Source organism: Tetrao urogallus, assembly GCF_951394365.1.
Source record: "Tetrao urogallus genome assembly, chromosome: 2".
In the NCBI taxonomy this organism is placed as follows: Eukaryota; Metazoa; Chordata; class Aves; order Galliformes; family Phasianidae; genus Tetrao; species Tetrao urogallus.
In genome coordinates this window covers 35,504,404-35,528,964 of record NC_136814.1, presented here as the reverse complement: position 1 = coordinate 35,528,964, position 24,561 = coordinate 35,504,404, and the positions used below count along the sequence as shown (strand labels likewise).

The 24,561-nt window shown below is 39.6% G+C and overlaps 1 protein-coding gene across 1 annotated transcript in view; it reads right to left on the bottom strand.

Moving 5' to 3' along the window:
* GREM2 (gremlin 2, DAN family BMP antagonist) overlaps positions 1–15,225 on the bottom strand; it is a gene marked incomplete at both ends in the record, with an annotated part of 39,296 nt that extends 24,071 nt beyond the window's left edge. Inside the window, one exon of the mRNA XM_079532524.1 lies at positions 15,194–15,225. Within this exon, the coding sequence (XP_079388650.1) occupies positions 15,194–15,225 (32 nt within the window). The remainder of the gene's footprint in view (positions 1–15,193) is intronic.
* Positions 15,226–24,561: the final 9,336 nt, after the last annotated feature.

Below are 24,561 nucleotides of genomic sequence, written 5' to 3'. Positions count from 1 at the left end.
ATATGTTTACTTTAAAGACATTAGTCCTTAAGTCATTAGGATCAGTTTCGGCAACAGTGACAAACAGCAACCTATTTTTTGGAAGCTAATGGTAACTTTCCCACAGTGTGTGCATTAATTGTAGGGTTCTTAACAGTTTGTTGTTTGGTACAGTTTCCTGGCTGGGAGGACCAAGTTCCTGCCAATTGGATGTTCCAGGCAAATAATAAGCAAAGAACTTCTGTTCCTATCTCTCCGTATACAACGCTAAGATGGTGTCAAAGAAGAATTCACTGTCATCTTGCTTTGTCTGCACAATTTCATAGTGGACTTTGTCCTTGTAAAATTAGAAGTTACACAGCAGTTTCTCATTTTGTATTGAAATAATGGTGTCCATGATCATCATTTGAAAAAGCCTCAAAATTACTTAGGAAAGCAGACTCTGAAAGGCTCACTGGCTTCAAACTGTGCATTCTGGCACTGCCACCTCAGACCATTCCCTACGTGAGGGCTTAAATGCAGGTTGGGGGAGGGGGTAAAATGTGTCTAGCTGTACTGTGGATCTGATTACATCTTCTTATAGCTCTGAGGATTTTATCACCTTTAGTTCCAGAGTGTAACTTAACCTGTGCATTCAACCCTCATAGTGATCCTCCCTAGCCTCCAGTTGCACCTTTCTCCTTGCAGAAAGAAAATCTCAGCACGTGCATCCAAAAATGGGAGCATTAAGAAGTGTACTGGAGCATTTTTCAATCTATCATCTGTTTTTATTCCTCAACACTTGCTTTAGCTATCACTCTCCTGCTTTTCTGCAAGGCGAATCAAGCTCAGCATAATCTATCTTCACAGCTTCACACACAGAATGAGGACCCTGCAAAATTCTTAACCATCTTCATAAAGCTGAGCAGAGGTAAGCCTATGTATTCCAAGATACAGGATTAAGGTGAACTGCCCAACATTAAACACACGTTCATGGCTCCACATTCCCAAACTAGTAACTAGACATTGTTATTTGTAGAGCCATTTGACCTTCATAATAAGTCAGTCTTCTGCATACTGAGAATAGGTGGAAGGAAAGAAGGCAAAGGCTACTTTTATCCTTCACATATCTAAGCAGTGCCAGAGGTACCAGATACATTTAGATTCTTCATAAGTTACTCAGAGACTATGCTGAAATATCAAGAATAAAAGCAAAGGGCTCCTTTCTTTAATAACTTACGCATGTGTCGAAGTTTTATTACACATCAGAGACATGCAAGGTTTGCCTAACAAGCATATTTTGGATAAAGAGTAAGCTGATACGAAAAGGTGACCCAAAGAGAGAGAGAGAGAGAGAGAGAGAGAGGTAATGTTGTAGTTACTTTTGATTCATGATTTTCTGAGTAGGGCAAATCCTAGGAGTAAAAGCAGTGAAAAGGAATGTGACTAAGTACTTAATATTTCTTTCCCCGTATGCCCAGCATGTCCTGGAGAGAAAACCAACAAACAGGAGCAAGGAAAAGCTACAAACATACAACCTTCCACTTTGCAGACATCAATTATTGCTCTTTTAAGAGCACACCCAAACTTGTCTTTTTTCATTTTCCCTTTCTCATTTCTTCTACAAACCTCTAACTACATTCTACAAACCCCTAACATTACATTAGGGAAATACTGAATGCTGCAAGACAGTTTGGAAAGACACTACTGCCTCAGTGTACCATGAAGATGACTAAATAGTGAGAAAGCAAATCATGCCTCAAAGTCAATAGCAAATACATAATTTTATCTGTCAAGAATTAACATGCAATGAATACTTGCAAAGTTTACTCTGTAGAATCTGTTAGCAGTTAGATGTGATTTCCCTCACATATGCTAACCGAGGAAGCCTGCAGAGGAGTAGATCCCATTAGACTCCTTTATTAAGAGCCTTAACAACAGCAAGTAGTATGTATAAACACCTAGAAAAGGATTATATCCTAAGAGATTGTTAGCTTACAGCCAGACATCTTACAGTAAAGACACAATTTGCAAGTATTTATCAGTATACTTGTTCAGTTTCCATGAAGAATATTTGAAATGACCATTGAATAAGTGAGAGGGGAATAGTTTGTAATGCATTAAAAAAAACCCAAAGGTTATTCTAAAAAAATCACAGATTGGAGGAAAAAAAAACAACCAATGCCCATTCAGAAGCCATGAACAATTTTAGCTTATGTTTAAAGCAGGCAGACCACTGAAAAGCTCACCTTGCTTTTTCACTTCTGTCATTATTTGCATTTTTCTTTTTTACATGTTATCCAAAGGCATGTTTGAATTTTTTTCTTGAACATATTGTCAAATACACAAATATGTTTCCATTTTCTGGTATAATATCTGTCCCAAGCACTCTGTAAAAAGAGCTTATGATGTTTTAAAAGTTCTTTTTCATTAAGTGAAATTAAGAATCTTGATAAAATATGCAAGCTATGGCTGTATATCCTGAAAACTATGCTGAAAGTATACGTCCCTTAAATTTTCCCATCTCTTTGAATAAATAGATCCTCTGAGGTTTCCCAGAGTAGATATATTTTGGATTACTTGGGCTATCCAAAGAATGTTTTTGCTGCTCTGTGCCATTAGAGCTGGAAGTGCATTTATCTTGCTATAAATAAGGTGACTCTTAAAGAATGAAGTTCAGAAGTGTTAATTTCAACTCTTTAGTGAAGACATCTTAGATAGGTTAACTCCACATCTCAAACTGGTCTACTTTCACTCAAATTTGAAATGAATTCTGAGCCTTATAACATATGCAAGTTTGAAAAAACAAAAAACAAACAAAAAAAAAAAGTAGGAAAACTGGTAAAATAACAGAATGATTATATAACAAGCTTTGTTATAAAAGCCAAGTGTTTACAGTGTTTCCAATTTTATGTGATGCCAACTGAAAGCTGTACCTAAAATCACAGAAAAAGATTAACTCAACTGTTTCAAAACAATCCATGTATGGAATCGCTATGTTCATCAGAAGCAAATCCACTCCGTCTTATCACGTACATGTCTAGGGTTAGATACGCTCTTTAAAAAACTAGAAGTGCAAAGAGAAAAATGCAATGGCAATTAACTGTAGTTTCATACTTTGACTACAGTTATATATATATATATATATATTACAGACACTAGTGTAAACAATATACAAAACATGGATGTTCAAGTTTGGAAATATTAAATAATGAAGATAACAAAGCAATACATAATGGGTGGTTCTTCCCTCTAAATAGGCACAGTTATCAGTGACTTTTTTGAAGTACAAAAATATTTCTGAATTATACTGAAGCAATGCACCATCCAACTCCTTAGAACAGAAATTAATTTATAATTCTGTGGGTACAAATTTACATTAGAACTTACATCCTTAAAGGCTCTGCAGTAAAGCAATCCTCTTTTTTGTTGTTTTTTTGGCTTCTAAAGATGTGAACATGGCAACATGTTTTATGTATTATTTGTGTTTGTGTTCATATACATATGAGAGGTGCTCCAAAAGTAATGCTTCCTAATTTATTATCAGAGGCAGATGTTGGTGGTATCGCAGTAGAGGCTGAAGCTTCCCACCAATATTCCATTACATGCCATCTGACATGAAAGTGCATATGAAACATAAGAGTGTCATTGAACTCCTCCATGTGGAAAAAATCTCACCCATTGATATTCACTGACTCTTGCTGAATATTTATGGAGACCAAAGAGGGGATGTGAGCACAGTGAGGTGGTGGGCGGTGTGTTTCAGTAGTGACAACAGCAATGTGAAAGACAAGCCACATTCCAGAGGCTGTAAACAACTGTCACACCAAAAATGAAGAGTATCTCAATCAGTTCATCAGGGTAAACCAGCAGATTATAACAAGGGAACTGTGGACAGAGCTGAATATCAGCTTAAATACACTGGAAACAATGGTGGGAAGGTTGGAATATCACAAAATTTGCATCAAGTTAGTCCCATGATTGTTCACACAGGAACAAAATGAACATTGTATGTTAAGTTTGTCAGGATCTATTGATCCAAAACGAGACTGAAGGTGATAGTTTCTTGGACACAGCATCTTTCTCTTGCAACAAAATAATCCCAGGCCCCATATTAACTTGAAGACCGTGGTTAACTGGACTGTTCTAACATACCTGCCTATATTCTGGATTTGGCACCTTTTGTTTTCCATCCATTCAAGCTAATGAAAAATGGTATGCATGAGCAACATCTTCCTAGCAACAATGCCATCACAGCAGCTGTGAAACTGGTTCACCTCTGCTGGTGCAGACTTTTACAAGTGCAGCATACAGGCTATCGCTAGTCCATCGCTGGTGAAAATGCATAGCTAATGGTGGTGACTATGTTGAAAAAGAGTGTTTTGTAGCTGAGAATTTGCTCAGTCAGTGTTACTGTGCTCTATCTGTTGTAGTTTCAATGCAAATAAATAGGAGGCACTACTTTCAGAGCAACCTATGCATATCTCACAGTAATAAGCAGTATGTAATAGAAGCATCCTAGTCCTTTTTTTTATATATATGTATCTTGCCAATTACTGTAACAGTTTTTACAACCTGTAAAGTGTAAAGTGACCCATAAAACTCTATTCAAGGCAATGACAGCATTACTCTTTATTATTCAGAAAATCTGGAAACATTGAGCTGCATCTGCATGAGCATAATTAAAGATCTTCCTTATTTACCAACTGAACCATACTCTACAAACTAGACTACTAATGCCACCCAGCCACACAAAGTTTCTGCACTTATTAACAATGTCAGTGAGAGGACAGAAAGTGTTCTAAACACTCATGCCAGCCTTTTCAGTACAGTTTATAAGCTACTTTCATATAGATTTTAAGTGTACTGTTTTTGCATACTGTGCTAGGTGTCATGAAGTCTGTAATAGAACTAAGACACAACCAAGTACTTATGAGTAGAGCCAAGGAGGGAATGACCCTTTCAAGACAAGTTTAGACTCATGCCCAGATAAACTGACACCACAGGCTTAGCCATAAGCATCATAACAAGAAAGCAATGCTCCCTGGACCATTTATGCTTTTATGAGGCTATTAGGTGTTGCCAACTCAGAAAATTCAGTCACAGCGAAAGCAAAAGTCCATCACAGAAGATTTGGGAAAGGCTTACTATTAGCCAGAAGACAGTACTTATTTAAAAGCAAAATTGAGGTGTGACTCTCACCCTGAGTGTGAGAGTGAATTTCAATGACATAAATGAGAAATGGTAAAATAAGCCAGTTTTCAAATGTAGTCAGCACTTGGGGGGGGGGGAGGATCTCATTTGGGGCACTTCCATAACAAAAAGTGTCATATACTGCAGTTCATTTTTACTGAGAAACTAAGCATCTCTTTAACTAGCACAAATCCATCCATTCATATCCCAATATGAAAATAAAAAAGTATTTTTAAGGCATTTTTTGTGCTATCCTGTAAGCAGAAAAGAAAAAGACATGATAAATGCAATGAAAAATATATCTCAATATTCTCAACAAATAAAACTAAAATTCAGTCTGGAGGGAATATAGAAGTGCTGCATTAGCACTGCAAGAACACTATTTTACACATTCAGAAAAGGAAACACCTTAAGTCAATCACGTTTGATTGCTACTATACAGTTATTTGAGAGTAAATAAACCTTGCAACGGAGTGGGAAGATGAACTGACAACTTGCTGCAGCTTTGAGTTGCAAGTTGTATACAATGGAGCAAACAGCAAACAGCAGTCCTGTTATAGCATATCAATGTGGATGAAGCTAAGCAGAAGACCTCAAATAGGCAATGTTGTATTTGAACAATGATAAAACAAGATCGAGATTTCTTCAGCCTTCAGGCAAAGTTGCCCAGGACAGATCAAAAAACTGTCCCCCACAGTCTGAAGCACAAACTGCCAGCAGAGTAAGGCAGACAATGTTATCTTCCTGAGACAGGAAAACTTTGTTTACAGACTTCTCAGCCATAGCTTGCAGTGCATAGAATCAGAGTGGGTTAGGCTGGACAGGACATTAAAGACCACCAGCCTTCCTGCCTCATTAAGTTCTTCTTCCAGTCTATATTTGTACCTGGGATAGCCTTGACACAAGTGCAGCACTTTGTACATGGCCTTGTTAAACCTTGTTAGATTCTTCTGTGCCTACTTTTCAAGTGTGTTCACCTCCCTCTGGATTACATCCCTCCCTCTGATTCTATCAACTGAACCACTCAGCTTGGTATCACCACCACTCTTGCTACCTATGTCATTGATAAAGATGTTGAAGAGCTCTGGTCCCAAGACAGACCCCTAGGGAATACCTCTTGGTCCAGCCTCCACCTAGACACAGAGCTAATGACTATAACCCTCGAGCTAAAACCATCCAACCAATTCTTTACCCACCTAACAGTCCTTCAAATCCATTCACATCCAATTTAGAGATAAGGATGCGGTGCAGGGCTGCAGGATCACGTCAAAGCACAAGTTCAAGCAAACAACATCAGTGGCCCTTCACTTGTCCACTGATGTTGTCACTCCATCATAGAAGACCACCAGACTAGTCAGGTATGATCTGCCCTTAGTGAAGCTGTACTGGCTATCTCAGAGATCATCTCCACATCTCACAGATGTCTTAACATCTCTTCCAGGAGGATCAGCTCCATGATCTTCCCAGGCACAGAGGTGAGGCTCACTGTCCTGTAGTTCCCCAGGTCTTCCTTTCTACTCTTGTTGAATATGGAAATGATGTTTCCCTTTTTCCAGTCACCAGGGACTTTACTTGACAGCCATGATTTTTCATAGAGCAGCTTAGTTCTGCTGTCAGAATGGAGCAGCTAAAAGCAAGTGGAAAATGCCTGTTGTTGGCTCTTTCAGAGGTTCTCCAACACTCTGGACTGTGTCACGGCCATCATTACTACAGGCAGGTATGGATCATGGAAGAAATAGTAATTCCACATATCTTCATAGATAATTTTGGATGAGAAAGAAAGGAACATGGGAGAAACGAAATTATTCCCCCTTAGCACAAATGTGCTGAGCAGAATAAGAAAGATTTCTTCAGTTTTGAATATCTGGGAGCAGATTAGCTGCTCACAGTACTCACTATATGAATGGGAGAAATGGGTATTTGTCAGTAACACAATGGATAGTGTACAAATCCAAAAATTTCATATGAAAAAAAAAACTGTTTTTCAGACTCTTTTCTAATAAATTTTAAAGAGTAGATTAGAAATAATAAGCTAATTACCATAAGTGTCTATTTATTGAACAGTTTTATTACCATACACAGCATGAACAGCTCACAGCAGCAGCTTCCGAAACCAACAGTGAATCCATTCTGCATTTCCTACACATTCTCTGTGTTTGTCAGGAATAGTCCACAGGCTTTTCTAGGTTTTCAGAAGTATAAAGTAAGTAGTTGCCCACTTTTGCAAGATACCTGTCACTGGTGATTACAATATTTACTATAGTAGCTTGTGCATCATTATCTCTACTGCATATTTCCCTCCAGTCTTGATATTTCCTAAAACATTCTCTGTATGTCACTCATAGCAAAAAGTACTTCATTCTGTTTTACTGATACACAGCATTTATGTATCTTTCCATGTAAAAAAGCAGATATCTAATGACCTCTCAACATGTATTTATGAGTGAAAATTCATCCCTGAGGCCCTTTCTTTCTCCTGAGCTCAGTCTCCAGTTCAAACATTGGCCAAGACACAAATAAACAAACATGAGTAAATATGAGACTGGACTGCCATTGCTCCCCAGCAGTAGAGCCTGCCAGCACCAGATATGGATCCAGAGGTACTGCTGGGTTTGCCTCTTCCAGAATAAATCTTCCAAGGAGCTACACCCTCGTCTAGCTTTTTCAGATTTTGAAAATCACTGTTTATGACTGTGGCTACAATAGTTGACCTAACCAGAAGTGCTAGGACTCAAACCACAGACTTTGGAAAGCAATGGGATCCATACGCTACAGACTCCGCATTTTGAGAGTCTATGGTATGAAAGGTCCAGTGCTAAGCCACACAAATGGCCATGCCAGGATAATTTTTCAGATTCTGCAAGTCACACCCATATTGATAAGCCTTTCTAAGTCTGGTGTAGTCTTAAATGGACAATAAATCTGTTTGTTGGATAAAGTCTATATAAATAGTGATAAATGTCCTAATACTACTGGGCAGACTCTTCCTGCAAGTACAGCGGGTGTTTATCAATTTCCCGCTGAGCTAGGGTTGACTTTCAAATTTCCTCTAATCCTATTATAGTAAACATAGTACAGCTCTCTGGCAAACAAGGGAAACATTCTTCATGTAATATCATATCCTTCTTTGAAAGAAACCTTAGAGATGTCCAGAAAAGAACAAGGCTCAACTTGGAATGACACAACAATCCTGTTTCCAAAAAAGCTTAAGTTTTATAAAATATTAGATTTTAACCTTTAAAAAAAAAAAAGTACTTTTTTATAAATAGAAAATTGGCAATTTCTGATAGTTACTCAATCTTATGTTTGCAAATATCATACTTTAAAGTCAGTTATCTGAAATAAAAATGTTTTTTGGAAGCTGCATACCTGAGTTGAACAATAAGTCAACTGGCATTTTGGTGCTAGAATTCAGAAAAAAAATAAACTCCAGCTTGTGAAGGTGCTTTTTCAGTACTTTATCAAGAAGAAAGTACATCAAGTGCAGAGAAGTTTTAAAAAAAATGCAAATAAAGAAAAACAAATGGGATTTGTTACAATACAATTTGTATTTAAAGTTCCTTCTCATTTTGGAGGAATTTATGGTAGACAAAGGTGGGATCTGTCTTGCAGCTATTAAAAAAAAAAAAAAAAAAAGTAAAGAAATAGAAGGAGAGAGAGAAAAAGAGAGAGAAAACAAAACTAGACTGAGCTGTAGAATTTATTCTTGTAAGAGGCAGAAGGGACTTTGGAAACCTCAGTGAGAACTAGAGTAAATGACAAAAACTAGCTCAATTTCCAACTGCGCACATTTTTCTCAGTTAGTTCAGGGACCCTACAGAAAAAGTGACACATAAAAAAACAGCACGTGTGATTTTCTTTTTTTTTGTGAATTTGAATGTAACTATACATTTTCTTAAAAACTGGTTTATGTTACACTGAATCCTCAGTTTCAGATAACCTTAACAAGACACAATTTTGGGCTACGACTTTACTTAAGGATCAGCTTCAGTAAGGAATGGGAAAGCAGAAGAAAGAAATCAACAGTCTTGCCCTGAGTATACACAGGTTATATATACAAAATATACAAATATACAAAATCAACAAATATGCTCAGTATAAATCCATTGTATCCGCTAATCTGAAAGGTGTCAGCCAGAGAACAAATTAAATTAAAATACGACAGATAGCAATCTCTCTCTTTACAGGAGACTTTACTGGATGAATCCATTAAGTCATGCAATAGTAACGGAGTATGTTCATGTATTTCCCATCTTCACTGCCTGTCAACCTCCTCTTGTTCCTAGGAAAGGACACTGAGCTCCAAATAATAATGCTGTCAGAACAGAAACTGACAAACGATAGATGGATCATAACAAAAAACATGCCTAGAGCAAGGAAGTCTGACATCTGAGAACTGGGATGTTTTCATTTTGGGTAGAAGCTCTGACCCACTATTTACACCCCTGTCCCAATCTCTCCCACATCTCTTTAAATGACTACTTTTCAGATGTTATCTGCGTGGAGACTAGCCAGATTTATGGGCAGGATCCTACTCAACTCTACGCCAAACTAGTTTTTGGCCTCACTGGAAATAGGATTATGTCTGAGACTTGGAAGAGGAAAAAAAAAAAAAAAAACTTCTTTCTTGCCAGAAATGGTCATGCAGATTTTTTACAATGCTGTTTATTTTTTTGTTAGCACTACTGTAGAATATCAGGCTATTCAGTGCTAGCATAATTGCACTTAAACAGACTGGTAGAATAGACTACACATGGCTGTAGTCCATAGTGAAACTGCATGCAAATGAAGAGAGGCAACCAGTTCACTTGTAGCCCCAGCACGGTGCAGTTTTCCAGTTCTAACAAGTGTTTGTACAAGGTAAGGTCAATAACGCATTCTGTATGAGTTGTGCAAATGTTGTTTCCAACTCTGAAGAGGAGTTAAAAATTTAGGAAATTTCTAAGATTTATTACTGTTAAATACACAGTCTGATGTTATATTTGTGCACTGCCCATCACACTCAATAAAAACGGTTTCCAAAATGAAATTTGGAGGGTAAATGCTGTATTTTCCTTTGCCAGCGTACTTTTCTTCTCCCACTTACTTAACACAGAATAGGCAGAAATAAAATCTTTATAAGACTTTCTGTATTCGAATGTATCACCACTTTAATTTCCTCCTAGTTTTTTCAAATACTCACTTCCATGACTTTAAAACTGTCCAAAATGAGAAAATTTTACCTTTTTGTTTCTATAAGGACTCTTGTAGTAAAGATGGTAGCATGCATATTTTTATACATAATATACATTTACAATATAATTCCGTATGTCAGTGTAGCCTCTAAAAATCTGACCCTTTAGTTTTATGACTAACCTGAAGTATTCTGCTATAGCTATTACATACATTATAGAGAAAGAAAAAAAAAAAAAAGAATAAAAATATAAAAAAGAAAGTTGTACACAGAGTTGTACCCAGAATGGAAAATGAATGTTGTGAAATGAATGGAAAAATAGATGTTGTGAGGTATCCTTTTGACGAAGACAGGTGACAGGTAAGATTTCCATGGTTGTACCACACTGGATATTGAAAGACAGATTGCCCCATGTTGTAAAGATCTGGAGCAAGACACATTTTTGTGGTCTGTTTCCCTTTCTGAAGCAGGCATCAAAAATCTTCTTGAAACAAACAAACAAACAAATGGTAATAAAAGGCTTAATGCACCATGTTTTCAAAATACCATACCCATAACCTAGGCAACTCATCTTAAAGTCTATCTGTGCTTCATCCCACAAAGCAGCTGTGTATAAGAATGAAGTTAGGAGTAGATAACCTCTAGTAATACAGTCATCAAGAAAGGAAAAAAACAAATCTTGTTTTTGAAATCATTTTGAATAGAACAACTTTTTTTTGCTTTTGAGAGTGCTTTTTGAGCAGTCACAGCAACGTAGAACTAGGTGGGCATATACAGCATTCATACTATCCACATACAACCCTGCAAACTACGTTATGAACTCTGTGAACACATTAAGCGTGAAACTAAAGTGTAAATAAGACTGATTTTTTCAGCAGTGACAATGATCTTACAACCCACTGAAAGGAACTGCTTTAGCATGAGAGGTTGGACTCTATGATCCCCAGAGGTCCCTTCCAACCCCCATGGTTCTGTGATTCTGCTACTGAGCAGAAATTATCTGAGCCCCTAATAGTTCCAGTAATGTATTTTCTAGCCAGAAATGCTTTCATACAAAAGATAACGGTAATGGTTTATTATTTTTTAAAAAACATCTCTTTTTTTTTCTTATTTAAAATAAGAATTTAAAATAATTTTCACAAAAGCAGCAAGCTAAGGGGGTACAAGAAAGTGCAAACAGTCAGCCAAATCACCGACCAGAGAAATGTTTTCAGCTTTAAAGTGAGAAATGCACACAAAAATGTTTTAGAGCTTTTTTACCAGCATCTGTTTCTAAACCTCTATCCAGGCAGCGCGCTCTCTCACCTGCCTAGGCTGCAGGCATTGCCCCTTCCATAGAGTGTGCTCCTGGGGTGCTATGGGAAGTGCAGTCAGCTGGCACACTGCACCCATGGAATGCAGCAGCAGCGCTACGCGACAGTTTTCAAGTTTCGAGCCAATATTTTTCACCACTCCCAGATGACACGAGGAACATAAACACAGCCTTGCGAACCATCACACACACCGCGGCTACAGCCAACGCGGGCAAACAAGCACAGTGGGGCACTGGTTGTCCTTTTTTAAGCACAGCGGCTGTGTTCGCATTCAGCAGGCAAGCTCAAGCCTGCGTTATCCAAAGTTCTCACTCTAAAAGTAGTCTGCAATCGCATACCAGACTGTTACAAAACAAAACCAAACCAAAACACCTCTCCGTCTGCGGAGATCTCAGTGAGTACAAGCACAACCAGGGGTACAAGCTGGCTGCAGGGCCATGATCTCCTGGGCCTGAGCAGCCCCTCAATAACACTTCTGCAGCAGTGGTGCGAACATCAGGGAACAGTCAACGCCCTGGAAGTACTGCCTGCCTCAAACTAGGCTGTGCACCAGCACTGCGTGCTGCAAATCAAATGCGTCTATGTTAGCAACAGATCGGCCCAACAGGAACACATGGAATACAAGTGTGGGAGACTTTGTACCAATGCTGAATGCATTTTGTAGGGTTTTACTTCAGGCTAGCACTGGTCTAGTCCCACGGACGGAATTTCCAACAGTGACTCAAGATTCTAGCACATCTTCCAGTTTAGATTCATCCTAAAGGAATCCAGCTGGCCCACCATGAGGTATATGGAGATGGACAGTAAGTGGGAACAACTGGGAGACTGGCGTCAAAGAGCCCTCCTGATAGGAACCACAATCCTAATATAAATGCACAGCCACGCCTATCAGCATCTGGGAGAGTGAAGAGAAAGAACTCAGTGTGCAGCGCTTGAGAGGCTCTTCGGGTGTCAGGAAATCTGCGCAGTGACTTCAGCAACTCAGCTTGACTGCTCTACATGCAGCGCCGCTAAATTTACATTGAAACCGTTCTAATGCAAGCATCCAATCATGGTACATTGGGATTTGTCTTCTACCACGTTTATCAAGAAAATTGCAGCAGGACAAAGCTATTTGTTACCAAAGGGATTGATCTGCATATCCTTGATTTACACTCACATAAGCATTGACAAACGATGACCGAAAACCATCAATTTCCAAAGGACAGGGTATACCTGCATAGTTCAGCTGGCAATTCAGACTGTTTTTTGCCATCACCTGATACTATGGAAAGAAACAAAATTCCCCTCAGATTAATTCTTCACCTTCCCACGCCTTTGTTCTATTCCACACTGTAGAAGTGTCTCGTGAAAGCACAGTCTATTCAAGAGACAAACAAAAAGCAAATAGATCAGCTAGACCAGCCGCTCAACATCCAGAGATAGAGGCGTTCATTTTGGTGCCACCCTTTCAGAGCCCCTCTGATGCTGCTCACTGGCCTTATACCACTCCTGGTCCTGCTCCGATGCTGAGCAACCCTCACTGCTATAGGCACGCTTCCTTCAGGCACAGAGCTTGTGTGTGCACAGGAGGTGCAAAAAGCAAAATGCCACAGCCAGACTGTCCTTCCTTCCACAACACATTGAGCAAATAGGTCCATCCTCTGCAGCTTTACAGTGATCACACACAGCTCTTCAGAACTTAGGACTTCACTTCTTGGATGATGGCAGTGCATTGCAGACTGTGCGACAAAACTGAGGAAAGGTGCTTTGCTCAGAGCCTGCACACCAAGACAGAACACTGATTCTTGGCAGAAACCAGACTGCCTCTATTACATTATTTTGTCAAGGCTCTGCTTTCTAATCATAGAATATTAACGTTCCTCCTTAGCATTTGGAAAGGCCAGCCTGAAAGTTATGCACCAAAGTTACCAAGTGAAGCATCTGCATAAGAAAATCTCTCAGGCACGTATTTCAGGTGACACATATTTCTTGGAGTTTACACAACAGATTTATCTCCTTACAGCAGTGTCTGCATTGCATCAGTGCTGGTGGGCAGCAAGGACTCAGTGCTCACGCTCCTTTCTCTCTGCTTTAGCACTAAGCAGCCCAGAAGCAGCCTTAGCACCGGCATGACCCAGGGCTGTGGGCAGGCAACTCCTGCACCTGTTGCCTGGGGACTCCTGCAGGATTTTGAACTGGGGTTGTCCTTGGGGAGCGTCTGCCTCAGTCACTGCTAAGACTGATGCCCACCTGATGGCACTCATTGGGCTCTCATCCAATTCATTTTGCCTCTTTTCTAAAAGGAGAGGTTAAACTTGTTATGGGCTGTTAATTTCATCCTCAAAAACTCCACCAAAGTTATATAATCCCTTTCACAATAGTGTGCTAAAAATAAGAGTCGTTCAGCCAAATGCCAGTGCAATTTTTTTATGGGACCTGTGACTCCAATTCTGCAAGAGCGCTTATTTCCTTAGCTCTTGCAGAAAGTCAAGCATGGTATGATGATAATCATCATCTGCAGGATGAGAAAGTGGCTCCCATGTATTTTCATCCTCCCATGTATTTTCAACTCCTGACTTAAAGCAGTGCTGGATCAGATCCCTCGGAGGGAGGGGGGGGGTTCATAATCGCAAACCATCATTAACCCAAAGCAAAGAAAGAAAGGTACAAAGGGGCACAGCTCTCACGCACGCACGCGGTGCCATACTCCCGGCCCAGGGGGCTCCGGCCCTGCAGGTACCTGGGGCAGCCAAGGGAGCCGCCTCTAGGGTTGCTGTGCGCGGAGCCGCCCCGCGGGCGGGCAGCTCCCTCCGGGACGCGGCGCTGCCGACGCCGCCGCCGCCGCGCGGAGACGCGCTGTCAGCTCTCGGGGCCCTGCGCCCTGCCCTACAGCCGGCACAGGGAGAGAAGGGAAGGAGGAAAGCGAGCGGCCGCCACCGGTCACCCCGTACCTGCGGTGAGGCGAGGAAGGGTCCGCAGCGCGCTCCGTCCTGCCGGCTATAGGTCCAAAGGCGGGGTGGAGCGGGGTCGCGGTCCTCGCCCGCTGGCGGTGGTGCGAAGTCCTCGCTCTCTGCAGATGCCCATAGGCGCCCGGTGGGAGAGCGCGGTGCTGGGAGAGAGCGAGGCGGCTCGGCCGGGTCCCGGCTGCGGAGGGGAGCTCGGCACTGACTCCTCTCAGCCGCTGCCCGAGAAGAGGATCAAGCCCCAGCTTTCGATTGGCTCCGGTGGCCAAACAGCTCGCACCAGCCTCCTGCCCGCCCGCCGCCCGCCTCCCCGCGCCGCAGCCGCACACGCTCCGCTCCCGCCGCTCCTCTCCCGCTGTCGGACGCATCCCCGGCCTTCTCACCCCCTTCGCCCCACCAGGACGCCCGGTCTCGGAGCTATTGTTCAGGCGAGGACGTTCTCGCGTCCCGGGTCCGACGGAAAACACTCGTTCCGTCTGCTGGCTGAAGGACCTGAAGCTTTAAGCGTTTGTGACACTGTGTCACGCTCAATATTCAGCCACGTTTGTTCTCAGAACGTTTTCTCAAATATCCCCGGCTAGTCAAATTAAAAGCATGCAGAGCCTGATCACCTGAGGGCTGAATCGGATGTGGGACAAAGCATTCTTTGCCTCAGTTCAGTTTGCTTTTCTTACACTGTTTGGGTTCCTTGCCCCTTTCTTGGTTAAATCCACGTCAACTCACAGCGTGCACAGCAAATAGAACCAGGATGCTCAGCCTCCTCTTCCCACATCTACAGTTACTAAATCACAGCAACTCTGACTGTCATTTCTCGGTGCATCTGGGCTGCTGGTGTTCTATTTGCTTGGGCTGACTTCAGTGGCTTCTAAAAAAGGAGTTTCTCTCTCACAGACACGCGGCTGTGTGAAGCCAAATCAGACCTGTCTTCTGGGGGAAACGGCAGTCCCTTGGTTGCAGCGTGACCCTCTGTTTAAACAAGAAGACGGCTCAATGGGATAAATGGGCCCTTTGGGTTTTCTCGGCACAGGAAGATGTTGTAATCTTTCCAGTAAACGTGTTGGCAAAATTGCTTATTAAAAATCAGGAAGAACAAAAATCATCAGTTGTAACAGATGTGCTCGTAATTAATGTAATGATCGGCATCTGAGAGGTGCTGTTAAGTAGTGTTGGTATATCAGGTGCCCTCAAAAGTCAGCATTTATTCACATTTAGTGTTGTGGCATTTGAAACACGGAGGATGGAGTTGCTGAGATACTCCTGCATTGCAGCATATATATGTTTTTAAATGGTAACTTCCCCAACATTTCAAGTAGATTCTGTGGATTTGGGCTATTTTTTTGTTGGTTGCTTTGGGGTGTTTTGTTTCCTTTTTTTCATAAGGTTGGCTCCTATTTCTCCCTCTCTAGAAAAAGTGCGCATGCAGATCTAGTTAGCAAAATGGTTTTGTTTATTTTTTTTCAGGGAGAAGTCAGAAAAATAAGAACAGAAATATTGAGAAATATACGAAAACAAAGATATTTAGAAATATCCGTACTTGTGGTATAGTCATTCCTTATGTTACCAGCTCTGGTAGTGGAAATGTCCCTCGGTGAATTCAGTGGTTCTATACCTCTGGAACATGAGAGTAACAAAACAAATAAATAAATTTAATGTTTCTTTATTACTATACGTGCTTCCTTCATATATTTCCTATTTATTTTTTGCTGAGATAAATTAAATTGCTGGCTTAGAGACCACATAACAACGCTTGGCCCAGTGGGTTCAGCCCCAGCTGCCACAGCAGCTCCCTGACCCCACCAACACCTCCACAGCAGGCACATTTCTTCCTGCATCTTCTTGACCCATTCTCCTGCCTTATTTTCCATCAGAATTTCCCATGTCAAAAAGTGATTCCTACTTTCACACTGTCTCTTTTCTTGGAAGACTCCTATATGTAATATAGAATTGCTGCTTCCCATAGCCCATTCTCAACGTTGCATTTGTCTCCTTCTTTTTCAGTTCAGATTCCTTTGCAGCACTGATTAGGTTTCCCTCCAGTCTTGTTCAATTTAATAGCTTTTAACCTGTCTGTTTTATTTATGTCTGCTTAAGTGCTTATTTAATCTTTTCCTTTATAACTATAATGACCTTCCACAGGTTACTATAATCCTAGAAGGTATGTGGAGAATTTAAAGATTTAAAAGTCGTTTGACTTCATAAATAATTTTTATTTTCTCATTATGTGCCTTATTTCTAAAACAGGGATTTTTCTATTACAATCAGTATTTGTTTCTCACAAATATTCCTTCTGCATATCTTGTAGTAGGGCTTGGTGAGAAATTCTGGTTACAAAACAGCTTTATTTATTTATTTTTTATATACGTACAATTTTGACAATGGGAATTACAAGAGGTGTTGATCTGTCATTGGAAATATGTAACACGTTTGTTCTCTGCCACAATTTTATGCCATAATTTTACGCTGTAGAAAGTATTTTAGTTTATGTGCAGGTTTAATTTTTAAAATGTTGTTATTACTGCATCTTTCCTACAGCCTCATGTCTGTTGCATGCCCTGCTTAAGCAAATTAACCAAATTTTTTAACAGCCCCTGCCAATTACACATGCTTTTGAAGCATATATCTATTTTTATTCTATGTATTTCTGGATGGTCTTTCCTTCTGTTGTGGCCGTTCTTCAGAAATGGCTATTATCCATATCTTTGGTCTCATGTTGAGACAAAACACAAGCAACCAGTGCCCATCTCCTTCCCTGCAAGGACTATATCTCTGTCACCATCATGATAGAAACACTGTTCTGCTTTGCAGCACTGAGCACCATGATCTGTGACAGTGTCTGGCCAGAGCACCTGGAGAAATAGTAGCAGTGTCCCAGGGCCATGGAAGTCCTGGGAAGTGGGAGCAGCCCATCACACCCCAACCTCCTCCTGTCCCCAAGTAAGATTCACAGTTTCTTAGATGGAAAAAAAAGCCTGAGTGTTCTGTTAACGTCATTACACCCATTTTCCCTGCGCTGACCGGATAACCTTGTTATATGCTAGAGGTTCAGCACATGCCGTCCTCTCTCAGGCCCTGCAGCCAAGCGCTGTAGCCAGGAACTGAGAGGTCAGTATCCTGGGAAGCCTGACTACCTGAGATTTGGGCACAGAAGGAGATCTCGCTAACTGCTTTCATTACGTGGTGTCCCATTTGGTCCTGAAAAAGCTTCTTGGCTAACCTGCTTTATCTCTTTGTAGACTTAGGTCATCTTTGTCTAAGACTTTACCTTTTACTGCAAGCTCTTTCATTTCGTGACCTTGCTTTTGATTTGCTCGTTGGTTTGGGGTAGCCCTGATTTCTCCATTTTTCTGAGTACACTTTCCATCTGGAGCCTTGGGCTGGTCTGTCCTTGGGGACTGACTCCTGATCTTGAGTTTCCTCGGGCTCAGTGACTGATCCCACCCCAACTACAGTCACCACGTGAAAGTATTCCCACTTGTGGCTCCTTAACAGTACCCACTTATATCCACCTTACTCAATGGAAATGATATTGCGTGATATCACAGTACTGACGCAGAGAATTTAGCTCATATCTTATCTGCATGATAATTCAGCACCTCTGTAAGAGACTGTAGCAGTGGTATTGGGTAAAGGTTTAGGAGAATCTATGAGAGCACATGAGAATACCATGTCCCCTTAGGATAAATCACACTTGTCAAGATCTTCAACAGCTCATACTGTTTTCATAGACAATTAGGCACCTAAATGCCTTTGGACATAGTGCACCTGTTTTTTAATTTGGAGTTCTTTCTGACATTGTGGATTCAAGCCAGGAAAGCACTCTAAGCAGCAGTAATTTGAATTCTTTTTTTTTCTTTTTTTCTTCCCACTACTTTATCTCTGCTGTGTAAAACAATTCTAAAGTACATATCTAGCTGAGTCAGTGCAGTATCCTATCACTGGACACGAGTAAATACTTCACCCAACCGCCAGTAATGAAATTCCTTAAAGTGAATAAAACTGTTTTTGTCAAAAATGCCTTATATGTATTTCACAGCAAACATGAATGAAACTTTCACAGTCTAGCCTGATTCCAGCTTCAAACAAAAATTACTCTGTTTACTCTTTGGAAGGAAAAGAAAGAGCTAACACATTTCACTACCTTTATCTTCTACCACTTCATTTCCAGCAAAATTTCATTCGAGTCAAATTCCATCCAGATGCCCAGAGCCCACCTCTGTGCTCCAGGAACTTGTGCTCTGGGTAGCACATCTCTGGCTATTTTTCAGAGGCTCACATACTCACATACCAAATAATTAATAATTTTTAAAGAGTCCTAGCAGAGGCCTAAAATAAATAAAATTTTCCTTGACCAGAATGTTTTCTAGCATGGGGGTGATTTCTTCTAACCCCAATGAAGGTTCAGTGATACATGCTGCCAAATTGTTTTGGGAAGATCATGGTAGGAAATGGAGTAACAAGTGAGGAACAGAAAAAAATCTAAGGGGATGAAGAGTTGTGAGATGTCAATGCTGTCATTCTATTTTTAGACAGAATGGGTCTGTAAACATTCACTGTTCCTTTCCTTTAATGTACTCAAGGTAGACCAAAATATACTTTTCATCACTAATTTTAAAGCTATGATTTCTTAAGTCATGAAAATTTTACAAAACCTTTGATGTCTCAGAAAGAGTCTGAGAGCCCTGAGCCCCCACAGCCCTTTGAAAATTGCTCACTGAAAGCAGTGATCTCATGTGTCCGAGCATTATAAGTGTATGGATGTGTATTTTCTGTCTCACAGTCTAAGACCTAGACTAGGATTTTTGCTTGGATGTACCTTCAGAGTCATCCCTCATCTCCAGACTAACATTAGACACTCATTTTTTAACCTGTTTTGATGATGCTCTTTCTGTTTAAGAGAAGATGATCCTGCCTAAATCCCAGAGGAGGTAAATGAATGAGGGGACTTACGCACTCCACCTTTGTTTTCTCTTATTGGATGGAGAGAATGTCAAGCCAAGGAAGAGAGAGAAATGGCACAGCACAGAAATACATTTGGGATGAGTTCTCTTCCTTCTTCACTGTCATAAGAGACTGTGAGGACATGTGGATCTCTTGGGAACATCACTAAATAGGACCAGATAACCTCAAAATATTAGAGCCAGACCAGCTCTGTCGTGTATGATTCTCTTGCTGTATAACGACTAATAAAGGCAGTATGTGTGGAACAAGGAAAGCAGCCAATATAGCTTCTTCCAAGAACTGTGAGTAATTAACTGGGTCCCTGCTTAATTTCTTTCATGAAAATGTGTTGAGTGAGATTCTTACAAGTGGTGCTCTTTGTGTGACGTCTCCCTCTACTCCTAAATAGAACAAGTTCATGCAATTAGAAAGGAAGGAAAAGTAAAATACGAAGCTTAAAAATCTTGGAGATATTTTTTTCTACAGAAGCATCAGCTTACATTTCCTTGTTACTCCTTAGTTCTTAATCTCCTGATGGTTTTCCTCTCAAAACTTGTTCTATAGTCCAGATATATATATACACTGAATCCCTGTATAACATGCAGCGTCTTTCTTTAGTCCGAGGTGTTTCAGTTTTCAGGTGTTTCAGAGGAAACATTCTGTAAAACTTCCCTAAGATGGAAGAAAACCTATTAGTTGCAGAACGTCCCAAAGGAGGAAAAACTCACACAAGGTGCCACGTTGTCCTTCTTTGTGAATTTCCATCAGAGCAAGGAAGAAGAAGAAAAGACAGCTGTTAGCCCAACCTGCTACATCACTGTTGCACCTCCTTAAGAAAGCTTGAGTTCTTTCGCTCTGTGTACTTATGGCTTTCCCGTTACTGCTCTGGAGGAAGCCTGTAGCCATTCACTACTGAGAGCATGCCTCCTTCAAACTTGAGCATTTTTTTCTAGCTACTACAGAATTAGCAGGCTGTGAGAGATGTTCGAGTTACACAAAGCAAACAGAGCTTCCCCCTCTCACACCAAATGCAGCAAAGGATCCTCCAAACAAACAAATTAAGTGATGGATTGCTCATTCTGACAGCAGGGCAGATTTTAAGTGACAAGAATCCCGTGAGGGATATGTTCAGTACAGAGTACATATGACAGCAATTTAATATGTACAGCACACAAGGGAAAAGTATATTAATATCACATGGTGAAATTGCATTAGATGTTTTAATTAAACAGAAATTTATCTCACTTTGATAATGAATGATAGTGGATGTCTTGGGAAGTGCACGAGTATTTTGCTGAAATCATTGGTTTAAACAACAGGATAGTAACTTCTTTCAACATTTCAAACATATTATGAACACATCAGCTAAAAGTTATGAAGAAATAATATTAAGCTGCTACTGGATGAGGTAATGAAGTGACAGAGCACAGAATATCCTATAGCATAACATTTGCCACAAATTATTGTCACTGAAATTCCAGTCTTTAGGACGCCATTTGACCATAATGTCCAATCTGCATCCTCTCACACTATTTTTTTTTTAATGTTTGTGTTTTTTTTTCATAATCCTAAGAAATAAATAGATGTGATCAGTGCCCAGGAAAACCAAATGACAACAAAATCTGTATCATCATGAAAACATTCACATGTATTGCATGAACTAGAAAGGGACCAAGGTTTGGCCAAAACAAGTGGAATCTATGATTTGTTGGGAATCTAGGAATATTTCCGCTTTTTTTTCTTTTTTTTTTCCCCTAGTGAAATGTACCAGTTTGAATAGCACCAACTTGTTTTTATTGCGTAATTTGACTCTGTGGATTGAGTTATTTTTGCCAAGTTTTGTCAATCTGCCTGGCCTGTTTTGTACAATTTATACACATTTAATACATCATTCATCAACTCCATGTAAATGACAGTATTTTTTTCCTTCTTTCTGCTTGTAATGTCATATAATATTGTCTGCCCAGTTCTAAATAAAATATCCAGCTAAAGTTTGAGATATTTGTGTATTAAATATAGCATTTTGTTTCTTTGTCCTTCAGTTTCTTCTTCTTTTTTTTTAAAATTAATTTCCAGTTAATAACACATCTGTTAGATGTGGGTTTGATTCTTTTAAATAACAAATAATATTGAATACAGAGCATTATGCAAATAAAATCACTTATTTTCTGTATGTTGAAAGTATTTACACACAGGGACTTACACACAAAAAAAAAAGAAAAAAAGATATTTCCTTTCTTTTTCTTGGAGAGGCTAGAAATTCTTTGAATTTGAGCTGACTACATATGTGTTTTTCTACAAAGGTACAAATACAAGGTTCAAACTGACACCTGAGCAGAACTGTCAAAACAGATGTCTCAAGAGCAAATCTTCCATCTGAAAAGCTTTGTTGCTTTTCCTGTCCTGTTAGAAAAATCCCCCTGTAATTTGAATTAAAGCAATTATTTTTAAGAGCAAAGCATACTATCTTCCCACTACGTGCAAGGGATCTGGATGGAGTGTAGGAACAGCAAGAGCCTGATCAGAGGCTGTGGTTCTTCTGCTCATTCTTCCGTTCTTCCATAACTAACCTTCTGCCTCAGAGGAGTCTGAGCTGCATCCACTCTCAAAAAGCAACTATATATTCATATATATGTTCCTTTGAGTACTGGAATAGATTGCTCAGAGGAGGATTCTCCATCCTTGGAGATCTTGAAAAGCCACACCTGCAGCCTGCTTGGGGTGGCATTACTTGAACAGCAGTTGGACCAGATGGCCTCCAGAAGTCCTTGCCAACCTTAACGGTTCTGTGACTTTGATTTTGTGAATACATGAGCAAGCTATTTAGGGAATTCCTCAGTGATGGAGTGGAATTATTGACAAAGTGCTGAGCATCAAAAAGTGGGGTGTTCCAGGTATATGTATCTAACAAATAGCAAGTTGTTTATGGATGACAAGACGTTCTACTGATTGACATGAAAGCATAATGAATGTGCATTCCTAAGTGCAAATGCATTTTCATATCAATAATACATAAAATTAGACATATATTTTAATTCATGTTAAATTATACAAGGACAAGAAGGGAATCAACCATAAAAAATACAAATCAATGGGTGGAGTGTAATAACATTTATTACTTTTGCACACTTTGTAGGTGTTATGAATGCCTGACAGTACAATTGGAGAAGTATCATGCTTTCTACAAGGGGCTGAATTATAATTTTTACAACCAGATAATTGTAAGACCTCCAACTCCAAAACATTTGAGGAAAAATGGCATTATTGATGAATATATATTTATCTCTTTTTGTAGTCACACTATATAGGATCCAATAATTAACCTATCTAAATAAGACAGTAAGCCTGGGTCAAAATAGTGAAAAATCTGCGTGATAGAGAAAAAAGATAAGACTACTAAAACTATACTAGAAACAGGAAGATAAGACACACATAGACAAGACCCCATTGAGAACCCTTCTAGTCCTCCAGCTATTTTTCATATTTTTTTTTCTACTGCTCAGTCTGTGTTTTCCTTGATCTACCTCGAGTCATTTTCTTGTTGAGAATGGATGTTAGTGATGGACTTGGATTATTCATATTACTAACTCATATTAAGCCAAGTTAGAGAACTACAAATACTACTAATAATATTAACACACACACACAAAAAACCAAATTTCTGACTATATAAGCATATCTTCAGCTTTTCTTTCAGTGCCATCTCTATCTCCTTAGCGTTTGGAGATACGAGTTACAAATACAGCAGTTCTTGAGGTGATGTAGGTAACTCATAATGAACATATTTATTTAGGTAATGAACTACTGTGTACATGAAGCACTCCATTCAATGGAGAAACGCACTGCAGAAATTCATAGTGAAGCTACAGCAAGGTGACTTGCACATATGCCCCCTCAGTTTTCCAAATAATACAGTTTTATAAGCCTAGGGGGTGTTGAAAATGAATGCAAAAAAAAACACTGGTGATAGAAGGATTTGACAATTAAAAACTTAAAGAGGAGATAGAAGAGAAATAGGTAAAAAGTTCAACACAGTACCAGGAAAAATGACATGTAAAATAGAAGGGGTCGTTGCAAATGCTGGTGTATCATGCTATTTTCCTCTGAAATTTCATTGTGTTGGTGCAAAGTATTTGAAAAGTATTTTTAGGACTTGAAATAATTTCTGCCTTGCTAACATACCTTATCATATTCATTTCCAGTTAAGCAGTTAAGATTTATTCAAGCCAGCTCCTGTGGATGCTAAACTTCCATCTGAATATGCCACTATTTATGTTGGATTTGTTAGACCATCCAGCATAAGCAATACCATGTAGCCATTGCAATCCGATGAACAAACAAACAAACAAACAAATAAATAATGTTTACAGTAAGATTTTATCTGAAAATAAAATAAAATAAATAGTCCAGTACTTTAAAATATTGACCAAATCTGATGAACTTACAATTTGCAAATGGATATTGAATGAATCTCAAAAGAATAAGTCCTAGTGTAAATTTTTTCTGCATAATCTCTTTTTTTTTGCCGCATAATCTCTTCTCCAAGTCTTTGGACATACGCACCAACACATTAATTTCATGAATTTGGATGACAACTCAAGTCTCTTCTACAAGAAAAGAAATATAAATTAGAAGCATTACAGTTATCCATGTATAAGAACCTAAGAATGCAATTTAAAATGATCAGTTATCAAAATGGCTCAGCTTGTCTCAGGTTTTCTTTGGGTATGAGATTATTGTACCAACATTCATGTAGCTACTCAAAAAAAAAAAAAAAAAAAAAAAAAAGCATGAGGCAGATGGCTTGAAATCAAGTGCCTCATTTAAGCATGAGGCAGATGGCTTGAAATCAAGTACCTCATTTATTGCTGGTTTGGTGCTTGACAAAGCCCAAGGGGAATCTTACTAATTCTGGTCTCAAATCCATCGTTCTGGTTAAGCATAGGATGATCTCTTTAACAAGAGAAGACAGTCTAGATTCAAAACTTGGATGTGATAGAGAAGCTTACTTGTTGCTCCCTGCCTATGTAATTCTGATAGC